We start from the raw sequence: 23,961 nt of genomic DNA, 5'->3' as shown, positions 1-23,961 counted from the left end.
TTTTCGTTGAAATGAGGAGGACGTAAAGAATACCCTATGTACTTTTGTCGGATATTGATCATTGTTATTTGCTTTTTTTCATATAAACAGCTGATTCACGTGACCGCCAATATTTCTAAATACAGTAACGTGGATTTCCTGTACATATTGTTTACATTACAAAGTATTTATTTTTTATTTAGCCTTTGTAATTTTTGATGTCTCTGATCAATTCACTTTTTTAAACTCGAGCAAATTAGAGACGGTCTTATTGCTTATCATGCTTATACATCTGTTGAAATCTGTACGTGAGTGTTTTTAGACGTCTTTTGGTTAATTGTGAGTTGTTGGGTTGATGTCTTATGATTGAAGTGTCACTTTACAGTTTAAAGTAAAACGTTAAATGAATATGCGGCATGGGCTTTGCTCATTGTTGAAGGCCGTACGGTATCTATTTTATATTTGAAAATAATTGAACTTGATAAAGAAATAGCTGTTCTTTGCAAATTATGTAACTTAAATGGAGACATTGCTCATATCCCCCGTATGTGAGTAGCTATACATCACAAGGTGAAGACTCCTTAATAGAAAAATACAAATTATAAAAAATTAGTTGTCTGAAATTGCCTACCCATGACTTGCACGGTAAGGTAGGTAGGTAGGGCTTTGTTTATTTTTTGCCAATAACATACATAATATTTTTTTGAAGATAAGAGTAGAAAGAAAAAAATAAAGAAAACAATTTGTGTCATTATTTTTTTTTTCAAGGACCGTAGGCTTCTTTTTTAGTTGGTAGGCAATATAAGAAAATTTAATTGAGGTATCTCTCGCTGACTACCATCCAGTAACAAATATTACAAAAATACTGATAACAAGAATGTGTCCAAAGTACACGGATGCCCCACTCGTACTATCATTTTTCATGTTCAATGGACCATGAAATTGGATAAAAATATAATTAGGAATTGAAATTAGAAAGATAATATCATAGGGAACATATGTACTAAGTTTCAAGTTGATTGGACTTCAACTTCATCAAAAACTACCTTGACCAAAAACTTTAACCTGAAACATGCACTTTCATTTTCTATGTTCAGTGGACCGTGAAATTGGGGTCAAAAGTTTAATTTGGCTTTAAAATTAGAAAGATCATATCATAAGGAACATGTGTACTAAGTTTCAAGTTGATTGGACTTCAACTTCATCAAAAACTACCTTGACCAAAAACTTTAACCTGAAGCGGGACAGACAGACGGACGGACGAACGAACGAACGAACGCACAGACAGACGGACGAACGGACGCACGGACCAGAAAACATAATGCCCTCTATTATCGTAGTTGGGGCATACAAATTTTTTTTTTTCAAAACTATCTTGTTTACATTTATTTTATTGTGCTGTTGAATTTCTGCCTACTTGTGCTTCTAACAAGATGCAAGCCAGCTGGGCATTTTTTCAACCTATCTTTTAGTCTTAACAAGTGTAGGTATTGACTTTGTAAAAAGGGCAAAAAAAGTTTTTAATTGGGGTACTCTAAGTGTGCACCATCAGCAGACCTGCATTTGATTTTACAAATTGTAAATGCAATAAAAAAATCCTTTTTTTGAACTAGAGGCTCCACTGAATCGCTCAGTTTTTATGCAATTTGATGTCTATATATTTCTTTATTGCAATAAGTTATGTTTGGTGATTTTAATGGCAATAAATCCTAAAACTAATTTGGCCATGCTTGTTTTGCTTGTAAATGTTTCTCTGTAACTCTTAGTTTTTATAAAAAATAATCATTTAGGGGACATAACTTCTACATGGTTGACAAATTTGGCAAAGATAACTCATTGTAGTTCTAATTGTACTGCACATTTTTTTCTTGTTTTTGTTTCTCTCTCATATAATTTGTACACAAAAAGGTAATTGGGGTAAATATAATCTCATAGTCAAAACCTCCTCTCAATTGACAATTTCAACCATGTTATGTTAACTTATTCAAAAACTATCATTTTTGCTCTCTGTCTTTATTTCTGCAAAAAACTTCATGAAGGTGGTACCTAACACTACAGGGAGATAACTCTGTAAAATCACCTAAAGTTTTAATGACGTTGTGTTGTAAGGAGAATATTTAGCTTCTCAATGATCAAAATTAGTTCTTGTCAAACTGCTATATAAACAGTGTAATTTTTCTGATAAAATGCTTGGTTCAAATTTTTTGAAAGTTTTATATTTTTGTCAAAGGGTCAAAGTAAATGCCTTGCCAAAATCTTATGAAAATTAAACGAGCCAAATTAATCTTAGTGAAAATGTTGGGTACCACCTTAAATAAGTAAAAATGGTCCTCTAGGGGCCATTACTCCTAAAAGGAGTCAGTTGACAATTTGGGCCATGTTGACTAATTTGTATTTCTCATTACGCTTACGACATTTTGCTAATTACAACTTCTCTTTTAAACTGTATAAATATTTTTATATCATACTTATTTATTAATCATTGACTGACTTCATTATGTTTAGTCATGACAGGTGCCATTATCGGGCCGGGATGATGATGTGGAGCAGAATCTGCTTACCCTTCTGAAGCACCTGAGATCACCCTGTTTTTGGTGGATTTCCTGTTGCTTCATCTTTATTTGTGTAAGTGTGATTTGTGTACCATTGTTTGTCTCTTTGTAGCCATGGCGTTGTCAGTTTATTTTTTATCTATGAGTTTGAATGTCCCTCTGGTATCTTTTGTCCCACTTTCATGGGGTTTATTTCAGATTAGCTCTTTTGAACTGCAGAATAATGCACTGTAAATGGACAGTCAAGGGAAGATAACTCAAATTAGTATCATTCCATAGAAATGTACCTTTGAAGTATGTAACAATAGCAATATTACCTATTAGTTATTGTACAATTCATCTTTTTACAACTTCCTTTAAACTGAGCCATTGAAAGCTATGTTACAGCCCATTATAGATAACAGACAAACACTTAATATTCAAAAAGTTTTATTTCTATGAAAACTTTTAGATTTTATCAAACAGATATTAAACCTGTTATAAAAAATCTGATAAATAAAAATTCATATCTACATATTTTGTCACCATTAAAGGCACGCTATAAAATTGATAACTTTTTCTTCAAAATCATATCACTTTTAACATATATAAATGAAAAAATCTTTTGGTTTTTCAAAACAGTAAATAAAATATTTAAAGTCATATATAAGATCATATAGTCAACAAAGTAGTATTTAGATATCACAGACAATAAGCTAAGCATGTACATTGTTTTAAAATTGTGTAAATAAGACAAAATACAAGGCCATCTTCAAGTAAAAGTGGAAGGATTTAAGGCAGATTTGAAGACTTACACAAAGTTTGCTTCATCTTTTTTGAAATATATAATATAAATATGTATTCAACAATATACATGTAGTGAAAGTTAAAATTGACAAAAGTGAAAACAAATATTTTGTCGTTTTATATAAGACTCAGCAGTTTTAAGTAAAATGCATTTATCTTTAGCCCTGATATATGATTCCTAACATTTTAAGGCAATCTGTATTATAAATTTCACAGATAAAATTAATCTTTTATGCAGGTATTTTGTCAGTCTGCATTGCAGTAACAATAGCTGTATATTATTAGAAACATTTAGAATTCGTATTTGCACACACCACAGTCCAAAATTCTGATTTCTTTCATTGGTCTTTGGTTCATTGTTTCTTGTTCTTCCATCATTTTCAGTGTCTTTGTACCTTCTATAACTTGTCTGAAATGAAAATTATACATTATAAAATATTTAATATTTAACTTTTGTTTGTTTGCTTGCTTTCTATTAACTTCTATAGTCATTTTACAAGTTGGCAATGTTTAAGATTGGAAAAAGTTTTAGTTATGAATACTTTGTGACTTAGGCAGCTACTTTATGCATTTCCAAACTATTTTAACTTTTTTTCAAATGCTTTTATATCAATCAATTATCAAATACTGAGATATACATTTTTTTACATAAATAAGGCTGTTAGTTTTCTCGTTTGAATTGTTTTACAGTCTTATCGGGGCCTTTTATAGCTGACTATGCGGTATGGGCTTTGCTCATGGTTGAAGGCCGTACAGTGACCTATAGTTGTTAATGTTTGTGTCATTTTGGTCTTTTGTGGATAGTTGTCGCATTGGCAATCATACCATATCTTCTTTTTTTTATATTATGATGATTGCATCATGTGCAAATTGAAAGACATGTTAATTCTTGTAAAAAAATAATGTTTTTAAAATTCTTAAATAAAAGAGGCACTGGGATCATCCATAATTTGTAAATTCAGAAAATATTGAGATGTTTTTATAAGGGTAGGAAAAGATTTATTTGATATTTTCCTCTACAACTTAAGGAGGCTCAAGGTTACAAAAATTTAACCAAAAATTTAAACGTATTTTTTTTTCATTAAGAAGTTGGTTTATTACACCATAAGTTGGTACTTTTTGACATGGTACAAAAATCAATCAAACAATTTGATTGGATATTTATATCATTAAAAAAAAGACCAAATTATCTCCCTTTGGTACAAAATGCCATTTGGCATTAAAATTGAAATATAATTTTTAACTTCTCAGTAACCTATATTTTGTTTCTTTTTTTTCCAATAGGCTATACTTAAACTAAGCAATTGTTAAATTTTAGCAATTTCTGTAATTTAGTTCTTTTTTTTCCGGATATTACCTCTATTTCTCCTATTAGTTCAACAGATTAAAAGTACCTTAACAAAACTGCATGCTGTTTTCGTAGGCAGATTGTGAGCTTAAATGATGGTGACTGCATTATTTTATTTTATTTTTCTATTAAGTATATGATCAAGTTTGTTTATAGAAAAATGGCGAATTCCTATATTTAAAAAATAAAACGATTTTTACCTGAGAGCCCCCTTAAATATTTATTTACTGTTGAAAGCAAGTGAAACCTTCCATTCTTTATCATTTGATATTTGATGTAAAATATTTACCCAAATGCAACATATTTTGTATCCATCCATTTAGCAGGCTGTAATGTAATGTAGAATTGTGAACCATTTGTGTGACGATCTTTGTTTGCCATTCCAACTATTCCACGTCTGTCATGTGATACTGCAAAATTCTCATCTGAAGATAAAAAATTTAATATTCTTTAGTTATTTTTTACAAGGTATAACTCCTGTAAGTGCCACATTTTACAAGGATAGGTCGTTGACCTTTCACTCAATCCCCAACATGGAGAACCAGAGAATCTTAACTGACGGGTCAAATCTACCCAGAATTTTAAATCAGACTTTTCTTCTACTCATATTCTTTATCAATTTTTTTATTTATACATAACCCAATTTATAAGAAGGTTACATTTTGATGATTCAAATAGAAACATTGATAAAGACCCATACAGGCTACAGCCCATCTGAATCTCACTTGAGGGGTATATAATTTTGAACTCACCATTGATGACCTTCCAGTAACTTTCAAAAGGAAGAATAGCAATGAATCCACTCTGCCTCTGATTTAATAGGTATTTCCTATACTGTTAAGTTAAAATTATCGCGCTGTTTTTATTATTGAGAAAAATGTGACAGGGTTATAATTGCAATAATTTAAACTCATATTTTTTTATATGAATAAACAGGATTTTAGTCCAAAATGAGAAAATTGTAATAATAAATGCAAGCAATAATATCTGAATTTCCAAAGGATATTTTTCAAGCATGTTCATCCCTAATTTATTTCTCCAAAACTGGATGGCATTATATTTTGAATATCTCAATATCAATTTCAGCAGATATATTTTCTACAGGCCACTCTGGCTATGCCATGAAACATGCTTGGAACTAAATTGTTAGAACTTACCTTCAAATGCTGCCCCATAAATTGATTCTCCACCATTTCCTCTGCTGTGGTAAATATCTGTAAAAGGTGAACATTTATTTATTCATTGCATATGAAGTTTTGGGTAAAAATTTATACCAATATCAAATATCATAGTTTCTAAAATGTCTTTTAAATCCTATTGACTTTCTTTGTCCTATATGCTTATGTGAAGTCATTAGTTGGATTATTTAAAAGAATTGATTTGACACTTTGGACAGAGACTTTATACGAAATGGATTTCATTTATTTTATTTTTTTATTATTTGAAGAAAAGATGTTTTTCTAACACAAAAAAAGATAAATCTCTGTCTAATTATTCTGACAAATATTTATAATTTTCAACCAATTTTACTCATACGTAAATATTGTAGAGTTTGTCAACAAAGATAAAAATTTGCTGGACTTTTATCATTAAATAGTAAAACATGTTTTAGTTTTAAATGAAAACAAAAAAACAATCAATCAAGAAACATCATGCAATAATCAATTATATTTTTTTTTTAAATGGTCCTGGTATTGAAAGTTTAATTTCTTTTCATTTCTCAATCAAGAAAGGAAACAGGCCAAATTAAGTATAGAGTCATATCAGGGCCTTTTATAGCTGACTATGCGGTATGGGCTTTGCTCATTGTTGAAGGCCGTACAGTGACCTATAGTTGATAATGATTGTGTCATTTTGGTCTCTTGTGGACAGTTGTCTCATTGGAAATCATACCACATCTTCTTTTTTATATTGAAGATCATTGTTAACCTAAAAATATGAACCTTTTGTTACAGCTTAGGTAATCTATTCCTGAAAAACCTTAGAATGTTATACAATTCAGAATTTTGTAAACAGATGACCATATCAAAAATATATTTGTTTTCGGATACTTTTTTAACCTTGATGCAAACCTCTGTTGATGTTGTTTGATTACAAGTAATTATAAAATGTTAAGATTAACATGTAAGAAAGCCTTAGAACAAAACGTATTTTTTTCCTTTTAAGATTTAAATTTGTTAAAATACTCAAACACATATCAAATAATTATTTTCTTTAATTCTTGTGAGTAAAGCCTTTCAAAAATAATACAAATATTAATGTATGCAATAGTAATTTCTTCAAACAGTTAGCATGCAAAAATTTCATTCCAAATATTCTTAATAATGGGGCGACTTACCCTGACCACTACCAGTGAAAAATATATCTACAAATGTATATGGTCCTCAATAACTTCTATTCTAAATATGAATGGATGATAAATGATTGAAGGCAAACAAAAAGTATGTAATACAAAATAAACACACAGTGCATTCTGGTGAATTGATAAATAAGCAATGCAAAATGAAATAAGATTCAAATATTCTGGTTGGTTGATCATTTAAAGAAGACTTGTTTTGTTGAATAAACTGAATGTGACTTTTTCCCTTTGTAATACTGTCAAGTTTTGTCATAATCAGTTCAATAGTTAAACAAAAATCTGAAGGCAACTGAACTGTATATGATAAAAGGAACAAATTTTACAAAGAGTTGAGAGCATCTCTTTAAAATTTTTGGCAATTTTAGAATTTCTACATCTTAAAAAATACAATCTTTCTTAAATTCAATTTAACATGATTGTACATGATATATTATGAATATTCAATAATCTCTCTGTAAGACATTAAATATTCATATAAAATGTAATAACATTTGTAAAATAAATAAAAAGTCAACTACTCAGAAAACATTTTTAAAAATGTACATGTAATTGTCTCTCATGTCATGACAACATCAGATAATAAATAAGTAATCATACATTTCCAATCATGTAAAATACTGTAAATTCAGAAATTAATGTGCACAATTATTACTGTGAATCACTCATAACTGGTAAAAATGTGAGGTTTAATTTTAAAATGTCATTGAAAAAATATGTAAAGGAAAATTAGAATTACCTCCCCCTTGTATCCATCCATTTCTTACTATTCTGTGAAACATTGAGTTTTTATAATGTAGATTGTAATCTGTTTCTTTAGATTTTCCCATACTACCAGTACATAAAGCTTTGAAGTTTTCACATGTTCTGGGTACCACGTCTGAAAAAAGCTGAAATAAACAAAAGATAAAACATTTTAACAAATGGGAAATAGTAAGTAAGTAAGTAAGGCCACACCAATTTAATTTCTTGTTCTACGGATTTTTGGACTCCAAAATTTGGGGTGAGCGAGCGATTTGAAAATTTTAATAAAAAAATATTTAATTTGCAAATTTTGGAAGCGAAGCTTGAAAAGTAAAGGCGAGCGATTATAATTTTTTTTTGTAAACATAAAATAGTAGGTTTTGATTTGATTAAAACTTGATTTATCACTTGTACTTTGACATTTCTTCAATTTCAAAAGTATTTTTTCCTGTTCACCAAGAAATAATTAAATCTGGTCTATGTATGTGTGACTGACAATGAGAAAATTCTCTAACCAAGTCATAATCAGTTTGTGGGCAACCCCTTAATGTTATAAATATCCCTTTTACATGTTTTATGAGGGATCAATATAAATTATAACATATTTGTTTGTACAAAGGGGTTCATATTTTCTCAAAGAACTATATCTCTATCTGGTATTAAATGGTCCAAACATGTCCAAGAATTTTGTAATATTCCTGGACTTTAAGGATGTACACCTCTGAGGAGCCAAAAATTTCTAGTATTAAACTTTTTTTCTTAACCAGATTTTTGGGTTTAAAAGACTGTAACAGAATAATTGGTCAAGAAAAAAACATATGGTGGTGCACTTCTTTTTTTGCTACGGTCCTTTGAAAATGTCCAATTTTGATGATTTTCCCATTTTTCATCGATTTTTACCTATTTTTGGGCTATTATCGTGAAAAAGATCACAGTTCCACAATTAAACTTTTTTTCATACTTTCTATAAAGATGAAGTGGACCAATCTGAATAAAATTTACTTACGCTTTTTTGTGTAAAATTTACCATGCTGTCAGTTTTGTATTTTTGTGATTTTTCTCACTTTTAGGAACAAAATGCATATTATTTTAACTTTTTTGTTATAAATAATTGAAAAAATACATATCCAAGAAATTTGAAAAGACCAAAATGGTATGAGATGTACATGTACATGATTCTTGTAAAATCATTTTTTGTATATCTAACTAACCCATTTTCCTCAAAATGGTGGCTAAAAATACTGACTTCATTGGTCGTAAAATTTGAAAACTGGATTACTCAAAAACCATTCATTGTAAATACACAATTTTTTTCACAGAATTATGTTTGATAATAATATTTTTGAAATTCATTGATATTTTCCACTTGTATCATATGTTTTGGAAATAATTCAAGAACGAGATTTCAACGAGACTGAACGAGACTAAAATGTCAGAAGAATACATCCTTAACGGTTTAACCTAAACCATGTTTAATTAACACATTTACTTTAACTTCAAAATAAGGGAACCCCTCTTTTAGAAAAAGTTGTTTAAATTATGATGTAACTCTCCTCTTTTTTTGTAAAGAGCTTTTATAAATTTATATCAGTGCACCGTCCCACTTTGGATAAATAGGTTTCATGCTGAAACAAATTTTTTCACAGATATTTACAGTGTGGTGGGGTGCTTTTATGTTTAAAATTGTTATATACAAGTTAGACTGTGATTTTAAAAACAAATGTTGATATCTTTTTATAATATTTACAAAAAAAACGGTGCTGGAAATGGACATGATTTCATTTCCAGATGCGGGAAGTGGGAATATAAAAATAATAAAAAAAATCTGTTTTGAAAAAAATAGGTGCGAGCGGGTCCGTCGAACAAGGAATCAAATTGGTGTGGCCTAAGTAAGTAATTATTTATCATAGTGACATGTGTATTACAACATACATTTATACAATTATATACATAGCAATTTGATATTTACACCCCGCCCATTGGACCTATATGTCACTTTAGCAATATAATATATCTGAAAACGTAAAAGTTTACAAAATAAAAATACAGAATTAGACGTAAAATGTTTTTCTATGAATAAAAGCTGAATTTACAAATTTTGCAGTTTGAATTTGACAGTATTTCAATAAATGGATAAGTTTTTGGCTAGTGTCACTAAAATTGTCTAATGGGAGATAACTCTAGTCAATAGACAATACTGTAAAGATATTATTGTAAGGTTTTTCCTTATCCAAATAATGTGAATGGGTGAGTATTGCAATATAAGAACTCATATTCTGAAATTGCAATAATTAGTCTCACATTTAGGTTCTTTCTTCAAAACTCACAATAAAATTATAATATCATGAATTAACAGTATCTGAAGATCATTTCAAACAAAATTTGTATGCATTAAGTGATACAGAAATGTCACTTCTTTTATTTTTATTTATATTTATGTGTTTTAAAACTACAAAGAACTTTCAAATTTTAGCCTTTAGCATTGATCAACCTTACAATTTATCATTGAATCAAGCTTTTATTTCATGGAAGGCTTTGAACCATGCAAAAATAAATAAATACCTCTATTACTAGACGACCTGCTGATTCACCACCAATAGATACATCCATGAAGACATACTGATGCTGAAAATAAAATTGATGGTACAATTATTTTCATTTATCTATATTTACAAACATAATCATTAAAAATATTTCAGTTATCATTAATCTCATTTAATGTAAAATTAACTCTGGATCCTGTTGCTACAATATGTTTGATTCTTCTTATAATATCTGCATAAGCATTTGCTGTACATAAATATATTGAAGTGATTTCATATTAAATAATACAACTTTATTCAGAACAGGCTATTATTTGAACTTGGAATTATTTTTGATTATGGAATTTGCATAATTTTTTGTGTTTAAATTTTTTAATAAATTCCATGTTTATTTGGTATTATGATCATTTGAGCGGTTCATAACATTTTCCATACAATGTATTTTGGTTAGGTAGTGTTGTGCGCAGCACAGTACATTCTATTGAAAATATAACATATTTTCTTTGTAATAGAAAGTGTTGTGCGCAGCACAGAGCATTTCAGTACAGAATAAACATGGAATTTATAAAAAAAATCAATAACAAGAAATCAAGCAAATTCCATAATTAAAAATAATTCCAAGTTCAAATAATAGCCTGTTTCAGTACAATGTATTATCATATTTTGCCCATATCTCATTTCATGTACTGTTAATTCAGAAATGATTGCATGCTTTTAATATTGCGAATTTGTCATTTAGGACTTAAATGCGGTTTTAATGTTTATGATTTTGAGAAAAATCCTGTTTAAGGGGGAAGACCTAGGTTAAGGGAAATAACTCTTAAAATCATCAGTACATTTGTGTCAACCATTTTCATAAATATATTTTAAGCTTCTAGGTTACATAGATTATTTTCAATCTTTTTCAGGTAAATGCTTAAAATACATTGATGAAACATGACTTTTACAAACACATAATTGATTTAAAGAGTTATCTCCCTGAACCAAGGTCTACCACCTTTTAAATTCATATAAAATATTTCAAAATGTGAATTTAAATTATTGCGTTAACATCTCTGTCTCATTTTTCGCAGTAATAATTTCTGAATTTACAGTATCTTATTGTGCTTTTGTAATTTATAATTTTGAATTCCATATTTGGACATAAATATTCTGCATAAAATTTTGGTTTAAAAACTTTAATTGATGTTTCTTTGGGATGATCAAGAACATAAGTTAACTCTGTATACTTACATTTTTGGAGTTTAAATGTGAAATATAAGCTTCGTCTGTTAATGTTAAATATAATGGCAATGGTCTAAACTCTTCAAATCCATAATTATCTTCTGCCCATACTACAAAGTTGTCTGGTCCACCTATCAGCTGACCATTGGTAAAACATATTGCTTTCTCTTCAAATGACCAGGTTTCACCTCTTAGATCCTAAAAAGAGAAATAAATATAGAATCAGAAATTATTGAGAAAACAATAACTAGTTGATAACTCTGTCTGATTAGCCAAATGAACAAATTAGTTATATCACAATATGTTAAGATAATCGTGTCAAGACTGATGAAAGTATTTTTATAAAGAATTGATATGGAATTTTTTTAGGGATCGCACCATGCTATCAAAGATGGTGTTTGTCAATCTTTACACTTCCCAGCAAGTCTTTTGATCTTCAGTACCTATCTTAAATGTTAGCTTCTTTTTTTTTTAATGTTTATATACATTGTAATGTTAAACTTTGAACTTTGAAAATTGAGCTGTTGTGATATCTGAGTATATGTATAATATTCATTAATGTTCTCTTCATTTTGTTTTCAACACCAATGGTATGGGTCTGGCATCAATTCTTATCTTCCTTGTGTAACTATTGTTGAACTATGTTTTTACACCAATTTTCTAACTTTATACCTTAATAATGTGCAGTTACTTCAATCAAATTGTTTCAAAAGTTTAACACGTCATATTTAGATTACATATATGTGTACATGTCTTAAAAATTTATTTGAATTACCATAAAATTCTCGGAACATATGAATGTGGACTTTATTGTGATAATAAAGTTAAAGGTACACACTTAGTATTTTTTATACTTGCTAATATACACGTATCATATATCTAAATTCAAACAAGTTTGTATTTAAAACAAAGTGTTAATCAACAAACAAAATTTGAACCAAAGTTCACAGACATAAAAGAATACCTTTCTTTTAGCTTCAATGAATAAATCCCACTCAAATTCCAACATTCCATTGACCACTGGATCTGGGAAAGTATTTGGATCTTTCTTCCACAAGTCCTGAAATACAAACAACATATATGTATTTTAAAACCAAATTAAATTTCTTGGTTTCACATTGATATTCATCACATGAAATGAATGAGTTTCATTGTACTTTCATATGGCATATGAAAGTATAATGAAACTCATTCATTTCATGTGATGAAAGTTAAGTTCAGTTTGGTCCATATAAAATTGTTAGTTGGTGATAGAATAGAGTGGTGAAAAATATATTGTTTTGGCGAAGGAGGGGGAAGGGGGGGATTGACCAAGCAATCATAAGAGAGACAATCAAGTGTCAACAGCGACACCTTCAGAATACATAATACTCTAAAAGAATGCCATACAATTTAAAATGTAGGTAATTAATACGGGGACGAAAGGTGTTGCAATTTTGATTGTCGGTGCAATAGAACTTCTATGCATAACTTTTTAACTGATAAAAAGGTCAGTGAGAATAATAACAATGACAGTCAAAAGTATACAAACAACTAAGAAAAAATCTAACTTTTTTTTCTACAATGTATGTGTCTGTAAGTATTTGGGAGGTTCTACTGTCTTGATATTAAAACTTCAGATGGTATGGCAATAAGGCCATAGAAATAATTCATTACAGTGATGATCAATTCTGTTAATTAATTCGTTTGGTAAAACCATGTACATCTACATCGTACGACAATCCATCAGCACATTGATGACTATGTGTTAGCGCATCGCAAACAGACACTTAATAAAATATAATAACTAATGAGTGCAATAATTCAAAAATAATTTTGTGCAAAAAAAAAAAAAAATTAACACATTTACATATTTACAAACAAGTTGGATATCTAAATATACTGACTCTAGATCAGTATTTTAAAAAACCAGGGAGTTAACACTGATGATGTTTTGTGGAAGTGAGGTCCACAGTACAACTGTGAATGAAAAAAGCTGTACTTGAAGTAATCTGTTCTTGTGCTAAATGTTTGGTATTGTAATGAATAAGGGAATCTGGTGTTTTTGACTGGCTTTGGTAAAAGGTCTATATAAGACCTTCCAGCGAACATTTTTTTATGACAGGTATCTCACACTGTTTTATGTGTATTATTTATTGTGCTTATCATATATGTATGCGAATAAAAGCTCTACAGTGCTTATGTTGTATTGATATAGGTATAATCGACTTTAAATAAATCTTTTAGGCTTTATGTGTTTTCATGGTAAAACATGGTAAACAAACGGTAGATTTTCCTTGAATTTTTCATGACGCCAACATTTTGTGTTTGTCATATTAATGCAGTCTTAGAACTCATGTGGAATACACACCTCTGCACAGTATCGGGCTCTTTGAAAGTTAACATCGTTGATTAAACCATAAACTTCTAATTTTTGAGGTACGATGCCCGCCATGACTGTTTTCCTTGGAGATTACAACTTCCGGTACAAATATAAGATAGATAACTCCTTTCTCCCGCCATAAAACTTCTCTAGGCAATGTTTTCTGACTTTATCCTTAAAAGGGTCATGCCTTCAGAGAGTTATACTTAATATATTTGTGCATATACAAGTGATTACATACTTTTATTATATAAATTTATATATTTATCTTTTAAAGTGAATTTTATCCGTCTGTAAATTTTCATAAAAAGATTAACATTTTATTTTTGAGTTTTTCAGTGACGCCGGTAAACTATAAAAATAATGATTAAGCGGATTATTTAAAACTTATGATTATTTTATATTTGTAGTTTTTGTTGTATTTTATAAACCACTTTTAGATGCTTCAACCGGCGGTGACCTGTTCTGAACCATCTGTTTACTTTCTTAATTAAATAGGAAATGCATTGTCACGGAAAGCATTTAGAATATTATAATAATTTTATATTAGGTGAAACCTTTGTTTCGAGCGATTATAAATTTAACCCCGGTATTTTTATTTAAAAAATTGCCTATATTCACAGTGCGTTATCAACCGGTTTTAAAAACTTTTTAAAGTTACTTTAGGTGAGAGATGAATCAAGTGTAGACTAGTATGTAAAAAACTTGACCAAAGCTAACTGATTTGTCATGGTGAAATATGGATGATTTGCAATAGGTTAGAAAGCATGAGTAAACTGAGAACTGAAAAGGGATCCAAATTTTGATTTCAGGACCCTTAATAATTCTGTTTTATGATAATTATCCTAAACTATTTCAGGATTTCGGCAGCATATCCTACATGTAGAGCCTTCGACCAGGCAGAAGCTAGCGAACAATAGCTAGCGAACAATAAGCCAGCGAACAATAAGGCGATATATCGAGAAACCAAAAAACAAAATAAGACAACAACGGCCGTTAAATAAAAAAATATTCAAAAAGGCAGAAAATCAGTTAAAATATAGCAATTTTAACTCAATTTTGAAATGGTTTTTATCCAATCCATTGATTTAACAAGTCGCATAACTTTCTAGGCTAATATTCAGTACCACAATAACTCTGCATCTATCAACGGACTATTTGTAGATGTAGGGCCACCAATGCACCCACTTCAATTTAGAACGTATGTAAAAGTAGTCCTACCCTGTAAAATATAGCAACTTTTATGCCATTGTTTAATCTAGAGCTCAAAATTTGAAAAAAAAGTCAAAAAATTAGGGGGGTCGGCCTATTCCAGGGCTTTTAGAGAAAAATAATGAGGGGTGTCACGGGGTATGACTATATAGGTCTTGTAGAGGAGAAACAGGCGCTTCTTTTGCGCTAGGTATCAAAGGGCGCTATGTTCAAAAATCTGAAACTAGAACTCAAAATTTGAAAAAAATGTCAAAAAATAAGGGAGGTCGGCCTATTCTAGGGCTTCTAGAGAAAAATAATGAGGGGTGTCACGGGGTATGACTATATAGGTCTTGTAGAGGAGAAACAGGCGCTTCTTTTGTGCTAGGTATCGAAGGGCGCTATGTTCAAAAATCTGAAACTAGAACTCAAAATTCGAAAAAAATGTCTAAAAAATGGGGGTAGGGTCGGCCTATTCCAGGACTTCTAGAGAAAAATAATGAGGGGTGTCACGGGGTATAACTATATAGGTCTTGTAGAAGTGAAACAGGCGCTTCTTTTGTGCTAGGTGTCGAAGGGCGCTATGTTCAAAAATCTGAAACTAGAGCTCAAAATTCGAAAAAAATGTCTAAAAAATGGGGACAGGGTCGGCCTATTCCAGGACTTCTAGAGAAAAATAATGAGGGGTGTCACGGGGTATGACTATATAGGTCTTGTAGAGGAGAAATAGGCGCTTCTTTTGCGCTAGGTATCGAAGGGCGCTATGTTCAAAAATCTGAAACTAGAGCTCAAAATTTGAAAAAAAAGTCAAAAAATTAGGGGGGTCGGCCTATTCCAGGGCTTTTAGAGAAAAATAATGAGGGGTGTCACGGGGTATGACTATATAGGTCTTGTAGAGGAGAAACAGGCGCTTCTTTTGCGCTAGGTATCAAAGGGCGCTATGTTCAAAAATCTGAAACTAGAACTCAAAATTTGAAAAAAATGTCAAAAAATAAGGGAGGTCGGCCTATTCTAGGGCTTCTAGAGAAAAATAATGAGGGGTGTCACGGGGTATGACTATATAGGTCTTGTAGAGGAGAAACAGGCGCTTCTTTTGTGCTAGGTATCGAAGGGCGCTATGTTCAAAAATCTGAAACTAGAACTCAAAATTCGAAAAAAATGTCTAAAAAATGGGGGTAGGGTCGGCCTATTCCAGGACTTCTAGAGAAAAATAATGAGGGGTGTCACGGGGTATAACTATATAGGTCTTGTAGAAGTGAAACAGGCGCTTCTTTTGTGCTAGGTGTCGAAGGGCGCTATGTTCAAAAATCTGAAACTAGAGCTCAAAATTCGAAAAAAATGTCTAAAAAATGGGGACAGGGTCGGCCTATTCCAGGACTTCTAGAGAAAAATAATGAGGGGTGTCACGGGGTATGACTATATAGGTCTTGTAGAGGAGAAATAGGCGCTTCTTTTGCGCTAGGTATCGAAGGGCGCTATGTTCAAAAATCTGAAACTAGAGCTCAAAATTTGAAAAAAAAGTCAAAAAATTAGGGGGGTCGGCCTATTCCAGGGCTTTTAGAGAAAAATAATGAGGGGTGTCACGGGGTATGACTATATAGGTCTTGTAGAGGAGAAACAGGCGCTTCTTTTGCGCTAGGTATCAAAGGGCGCTATGTTCAAAAATCTGAAACTAGAACTCAAAATTTGAAAAAAATGTCAAAAAATAAGGGAGGTCGGCCTATTCTAGGGCTTCTAGAGAAAAATAATGAGGGGTGTCACGGGGTATGACTATATAGGTCTTGTAGAGGAGAAACAGGCGCTTCTTTTGTGCTAGGTATCGAAGGGCGCTATGTTCAAAAATCTGAAACTAGAACTCAAAATTCGAAAAAAATGTCTAAAAAATGGGGGTAGGGTCGGCCTATTCCAGGACTTCTAGAGAAAAATAATGAGGGGTGTCACGGGGTATAACTATATAGGTCTTGTAGAAGTGAAACAGGCGCTTCTTTTGTGCTAGGTGTCGAAGGGCGCTATGTTCAAAAATCTGAAACTAGAGCTCAAAATTCGAAAAAAATGTCTAAAAAATGGGGACAGGGTCGGCCTATTCCAGGACTTCTAGAGAAAAATAATGAGGGGTGTCACGGGGTATGACTATATAGGTCTTGTAGAGGAGAAATAGGCGCTTCTTTTGCGCTAGGTATCGAAGGGCGCTATGTTCAAAAATCTGAAACTAGAGCTCAAAATTTGAAAAAAAAGTCAAAAAATTAGGGGGGTCGGCCTATTCCAGGGCTTTTAGAGAAAAATAATGAGGGGTGTCACGGGGTATGACTATATAGGTCTTGTAGAGGAGAAACAGGCGCTTCTTTTGCGCTAGGTATCAAAGGGCGCTATGTTCAAAAATCTGAAACTAGAACTCAAAATTTGAAAAAAATGTCAAAAAATAAGGGAGGTCGGCCTATTCTAGGGCTTCTAGAGAAAAATAATGAGGGGTGTCACGGGGTATGACTATATAGGTCTTGTAGAGGAGAAACAGGCGCTTCTTTTGTGCTAGGTATCGAAGGGCGCTATGTTCAAAAATCTGAAACTAGACCTCAAAATTCGAAAAAAATGTCTAAAAAATGGGGGTAGGGTCGGCCTATTCCAGGACTTCTAGAGAAAAATAATGAGGGGTGTCACGGGGTATAACTATATAGGTCTTGTAGAGGTGAAACAGGCGCTTCTTTTGTGCTAGGTGTCGAAGGGCGCTATGTTCAAAAATCTGAAACTAGAGCTCAAAATTCGAAAAAAATGTCTAAAAAATGGGGACAGGGTCGGCCTATTCCAGGACTTCTAGAGAAAAATAATGAGGGGTGTCACGGGGTATGACTATATAGGTCTTGTAGAGGAGAAATAGGCGCTTCTTTTGCGCTAGGTATCGAAGGGCGCTATGTTCAAAAATCTGAAACTAGAGCTCAAAATTTGAAAAAAAAGTCAAAAAATTAGGGGGGTCGGCCTATTCCAGGGCTTTTAGAGAAAAATAATGAGGGGTGTCACGGGGTATGACTATATAGGTCTTGTAGAGGAGAAACAGGCGCTTCTTTGGCGCTAGGTATCAAAGGGCGCTATGTTCAAAAATCTGAAACTAGAACTCAAAATTTGAAAAAAATGTCAAAAAATAAGGGGGGTCGGCCTATTCTAGGGCTTCTAGAGAAAAATAATGAGGGGTGTCACGGGGTATGACTATATAGGTCTTGTAGAGGAGAAACAGGCGCTTCTTTTGTGCTAGGTATCGAAGGGCGCTATGTTCAAAAATCTGAAACTAGAACTCAAAATTCGAAAAAAATGTCTAAAAAATGGGGGTAGGGTCGGCCTAATCCAGGACTTCTAGAGAAAAATAATGAGGGGTGTCACGGGGTATGACTATATAGGTCTTGTAGAGGAGAAATAGGCGCTTCTTTTGCGCTAGGTATCGAAGGGCGCTATGTTCAAAAATCTGAAACTAGAGCTCAAAATTTGAAAAAAAAGTCAAAAAATTAGGGGGGTCGGCCTATTCCAGGGCTTTTAGAGAAAAATAATGAGGGGTGTCACGGGGTATGACTATATAGGTCTTGTAGAGGAGAAACAGGCGCTTCTTTTGCGCTAGGTATCAAAGGGCGCTATGTTCAAAAATCTGAAACTAGAACTCAAAATTTGAAAAAAATGTCAAAAAATAAGGGGGGTCGGCCTATTCTAGGGCTTCTAGAGAAAAATAATGAGGGGTGTCACGGGGTATGACTATATAGGTCTTGTAGAGGTGAAACAGGCGCTTCTTTTGCGCTAGGTGTCGAAGGGCGCTATGTTCAAAAATCTGAAACTAGAGCTCAAAATTCGAAAAAAATGTCTAAAAAATGGGGACAGGGTCGGCCTATTCCAGGACTTCTAGAGAAAAATAATGAGGGGTGTCACGGGGTATGACTATATAGGTCTTGTAGAGGAGAAATAGGCGCTTCTTTTGCGCTAGGTATCGAAGGGCGCTATGTTCAAAAATCTGAAACTAGAGCTCAAAATTTGAAAAAAAAGTCAAAAAATTAGGGGGGTCGGCCTATTCCAGGGCTTTTAGAGAAAAATAATGAGGGGTGTCACGGGGTATGACTATATAGGTCTTGTAGAGGAGAAACAGGCGCTTCTTTTGCGCTAGGTATCAAAGGGCGCTATGTTCAAAAATCTGAAACTAGAACTCAAAATTTGAAAAAAATGTCAAAAAATAAGGGAGGTCGGCCTATTCTAGGGCTTCTAGAGAAAAATAATGAGGGGTGTCACGGGGTATGACTATATAGGTCTTGTAGAGGAGAAACAGGCGCTTCTTTTGTGCTAGGTATCGAAGGGCGCTATGTTCAAAAATCTGAAACTAGAACTCAAAATTCGAAAAAAATGTCTAAAAAATGGGGGTAGGGTCGGCCTATTCCAGGACTTCTAGAGAAAAATAATGAGGGGTGTCACGGGGTATAACTATATAGGTCTTGTAGAAGTGAAACAGGCGCTTCTTTTGTGCTAGGTGTCGAAGGGCGCTATGTTCAAAAATCTGAAACTAGAGCTCAAAATTCGAAAAAAATGTCTAAAAAATGGGGACAGGGTCGGCCTATTCCAGGACTTCTAGAGAAAAATAATGAGGGGTGTCACGGGGTATGACTATATAGGTCTTGTAGAGGAGAAATAGGCGCTTCTTTTGCGCTAGGTATCGAAGGGCGCTATGTTCAAAAATCTGAAACTAGAGCTCAAAATTTGAAAAAAAAGTCAAAAAATTAGGGGGGTCGGCCTATTCCAGGGCTTTTAGAGAAAAATAATGAGGGGTGTCACGGGGTATGACTATATAGGTCTTGTAGAGGAGAAACAGGCGCTTCTTTTGCGCTAGGTATCAAAGGGCGCTATGTTCAAAAATCTGAAACTAGAACTCAAAATTTGAAAAAAATGTCAAAAAATAAGGGAGGTCGGCCTATTCTAGGGCTTCTAGAGAAAAATAATGAGGGGTGTCACGGGGTATGACTATATAGGTCTTGTAGAGGAGAAACAGGCGCTTCTTTTGTGCTAGGTATCGAAGGGCGCTATGTTCAAAAATCTGAAACTAGACCTCAAAATTCGAAAAAAATGTCTAAAAAATGGGGGTAGGGTCGGCCTATTCCAGGACTTCTAGAGAAAAATAATGAGGGGTGTCACGGGGTATAACTATATAGGTCTTGTAGAGGTGAAACAGGCGCTTCTTTTGTGCTAGGTGTCGAAGGGCGCTATGTTCAAAAATCTGAAACTAGAGCTCAAAATTCGAAAAAAATGTCTAAAAAATGGGGACAGGGTCGGCCTATTCCAGGACTTCTAGAGAAAAATAATGAGGGGTGTCACGGGGTATGACTATATAGGTCTTGTAGAGGAGAAATAGGCGCTTCTTTTGCGCTAGGTATCGAAGGGCGCTATGTTCAAAAATCTGAAACTAGAGCTCAAAATTTGAAAAAAAAGTCAAAAAATTAGGGGGGTCGGCCTATTCCAGGGCTTTTAGAGAAAAATAATGAGGGGTGTCACGGGGTATGACTATATAGGTCTTGTAGAGGAGAAACAGGCGCTTCTTTGGCGCTAGGTATCAAAGGGCGCTATGTTCAAAAATCTGAAACTAGAACTCAAAATTTGAAAAAAATGTCAAAAAATAAGGGGGGTCGGCCTATTCTAGGGCTTCTAGAGAAAAATAATGAGGGGTGTCACGGGGTATGACTATATAGGTCTTGTAGAGGAGAAACAGGCGCTTCTTTTGTGCTAGGTATCGAAGGGCGCTATGTTCAAAAATCTGAAACTAGAACTCAAAATTCGAAAAAAATGTCTAAAAAATGGGGGTAGGGTCGGCCTATTCCAGGACTTCTAGAGAAAAATAATGAGGGGTGTCACGGGGTATGACTATATAGGTCTTGTAGAGGAGAAATAGGCGCTTCTTTTGCGCTAGGTATCGAAGGGCGCTATGTTCAAAAATCTGAAACTAGAGCTCAAAATTTGAAAAAAAAGTCAAAAAATTAGGGGGGTCGGCCTATTCCAGGGCTTTTAGAGAAAAATAATGAGGGGTGTCACGGGGTATGACTATATAGGTCTTGTAGAGGAGAAACAGGCGCTTCTTTTGCGCTAGGTATCAAAGGGCGCTATGTTCAAAAATCTGAAACTAGAACTCAAAATTTGAAAAAAATGTCAAAAAATAAGGGGGGTCGGCCTATTCTAGGGCTTCTAGAGAAAAATAATGAGGGGTGTCACGGGGTATGACTATATAGGTCTTGTAGAGGTGAAACAGGCGCTTCTTTTGCGCTAGGTGTCGAAGGGCGCTATGTTCAAAAATCTGAAACTAGAGCTCAAAATTCGAAAAAAATGTCTAAAAAATGGGGACAGGGTCGGCCTATTCCAGGACTTCTAGAGAAAAATAATGAGGGGTGTCACGGGGTATGACTATATAGGTCTTGTAGAGGAGAAATAGGCGCTTCTTTTGCGCTAGGTATCGAAGGGCGCTATGTTCAAAAATCTGAAACTAGAGCTCAAAATTTGAAAAAAAAGTCAAAAAATTAGGGGGGTCGGCCTATTCCAGGGCTTTTAGAGAAAAATAATGAGGGGTGTCACGGGGTATGACTATATAGGTCTTGTAGAGGAGAAACAGGCGCTTCTTTTGCGCTAGGTATCAAAGGGCGCTATGTTCAAAAATCTGAAACTAGAACTCAAAATTTGAAAAAAATGTCAAAAAATAAGGGAGGTCGGCCTATTCTAGGGCTTCTAGAGAAAAATAATGAGGGGTGTCACGGGGTATGACTATATAGGTCTTGTAGAGGAGAAACAGGCGCTTCTTTTGTGCTAGGTATCGAAGGGCGCTATGTTCAAAAATCTGAAACTAGAACTCAAAATTCGAAAAAAATGTCTAAAAAATGGGGGTAGGGTCGGCCTATTCCAGGACTTCTAGAGAAAAATAATGAGGGGTGTCACGGGGTATGACTATATAGGTCTTGTAGAGGAGAAATAGGCGCTTCTTTTGCGCTAGGTATCGAAGGGCGCTATGTTCAAAAATCTGAAACTAGAGCTCAAAATTTGAAAAAAAAGTAAAAAAATTAGGGGGGTCGGCCTATTCCAGGGCTTTTAGAGAAAAATAATGAGGGGTGTCACGGGGTATGACTATATAGGTCTTGTAGAGGAGAAACAGGCGCTTCTTTTGCGCTAGGTATCAAAGGGCGCTATGTTCAAAAATCTGAAACTAGAACTCAAAATTTGAAAAAAATGTCAAAAAATAAGGGGGGTCGGCCTATTCTAGGGCTTCTAGAGAAAAATAATGAGGGGTGTCACGGGGTATGACTATATAGGTCTTGTAGAGGAGAAACAGGCGCTTCTTTTGTGCTAGGTATCGAAGGGCGCTATGTTCAAAAATCTGAAACTAGAACTCAAAATTCGAAAAAAATGTCTAAAAAATGGGGGTAGGGTCGGCCTATTCCAGGACTTCTAGAGAAAAATAATGAGGGGTGTCACGGGGTATGACTATATAGGTCTTGTAGAGGAGAAATAGGCGCTTCTTTTGCGCTAGGTATCGAAGGGCGCTATGTTCAAAAATCTGAAACTAGAGCTCAAAATTTGAAAAAAAAGTCAAAAAATTAGGGGGGTCGGCCTATTCCAGGGCTTTTAGAGAAAAATAATGAGGGGTGTCACGGGGTATGACTATATAGGTCTTGTAGAGGAGAAACAGGCGCTTCTTTTGCGCTAGGTATCAAAGGGCGCTATGTTCAAAAATCTGAAACTAGAACTCAAAATTTGAAAAAAATGTCAAAAAATAAGGGAGGTCGGCCTATTCTAGGGCTTCTAGAGAAAAATAATGAGGGGTGTCACGGGGTATGACTATATAGGTCTTGTAGAGGAGAAACAGGCGCTTCTTTTGTGCTAGGTATCGAAGGGCGCTATGTTCAAAAATCTGAAACTAGAACTCAAAATTCGAAAAAAATGTCTAAAAAATGGGGGTAGGTACGGCCTATTCCAGGACTTCTAGAGAAAAATAATGAGGGGTGTCACGGGGTATGACTATATAGGTCTTGTAGAGGAGAAATAGGCGCTTCTTTTGCGCTAGGTATCGAAGGGCGCTATGTTCAAAAATCTGAAACTAGAGCTCAAAATTTGAAAAAAAAGTAAAAAAATTAGGGGGGTCGGCCTATTCCAGGGCTTTTAGAGAAAAATAATGAGGGGTGTCACGGGGTATGACTATATAGGTCTTGTAGAGGAGAAACAGGCGCTTCTTTTGCGCTAGGTATCAAAGGGCGCTATGTTCAAAAATCTGAAACTAGAACTCAAAATTTGAAAAAAATGTCAAAAAATAAGGGGGGTCGGCCTATTCTAGGGCTTCTAGAGAAAAATAATGAGGGGTGTCACGGGGTATGACTATATAGGTCTTGTAGAGGAGAAACAGGCGCTTCTTTTGTGCTAGGTATCGAAGGGCGCTATGTTCAAAAATCTGAAACTAGAACTCAAAATTCGAAAAAAATGTCTAAAAAATGGGGGTAGGGTCGGCCTATTCCAGGACTTCTAGAGAAAAATAATGAGGGGTGTCACGGGGTATGACTATATAGGTCTTGTAGAGGAGAAATAGGCGCTTCTTTTGCGCTAGGTATCGAAGGGCGCTATGTTCAAAAATCTGAAACTAGAGCTCAAAATTTGAAAAAAAGTCAAAAAATTAGGGGGGTCGGCCTATTCCAGGGCTTTTAGAGAAAAATAATGAGGGGTGTCACGGGGTATGACTATATAGGTCTTGTAGAGGAGAAACAGGCGCTTCTTTTGCGCTAGGTATCAAAGGGCGCTATGTTCAAAAATCTGAAACTAGAACTCAAAATTTGAAAAAAATGTCAAAAAATAAGGGAGGTCGGCCTATTCTAGGGCTTTTAGAGAAAAATAAT

The 23,961-nt window shown here is 33.7% G+C and overlaps 1 protein-coding gene across 2 annotated transcripts; it reads right to left on the bottom strand.

Annotated features, from left to right (window-relative positions):
- Nucleotides 1–2,943: 2,943 nt before the first annotated feature.
- On the bottom strand, nt 2,944–14,026 carry LOC134687234 (peptidyl-prolyl cis-trans isomerase slr1251-like). 2 transcript variants are annotated; one of them, XM_063547369.1, is made up of 9 exons: nt 13,883–14,026; nt 12,497–12,592; nt 11,542–11,730; nt 10,328–10,390; nt 7,761–7,911; nt 7,004–7,030; nt 5,823–5,879; nt 4,955–5,090; nt 2,944–3,726 (listed from the first exon to the last, which is right to left on the bottom strand). In XM_063547369.1, the coding sequence occupies exons 1-9, from the start codon at nt 13,964–13,966 to the stop codon at nt 3,609–3,611; spliced, it is 921 nt and encodes a 306-aa protein (XP_063403439.1). In that variant the 5' UTR covers nt 13,967–14,026; the 3' UTR covers nt 2,944–3,608. The 2 variants fall into 2 exon arrangements, with proteins under 2 accessions (XP_063403439.1, XP_063403440.1); XM_063547370.1 differs by lacking the exon at nt 7,004–7,030.
- Between the last annotated feature and the right edge of the window lie 9,935 nt (nt 14,027–23,961).

This window comes from Mytilus trossulus, chromosome 10 (assembly GCF_036588685.1).
Source record: "Mytilus trossulus isolate FHL-02 chromosome 10, PNRI_Mtr1.1.1.hap1, whole genome shotgun sequence".
NCBI classification, from domain to species: Eukaryota; Metazoa; Mollusca; class Bivalvia; order Mytilida; family Mytilidae; genus Mytilus; species Mytilus trossulus.
This window is presented reverse-complemented; position numbering and strand designations above follow the sequence as displayed.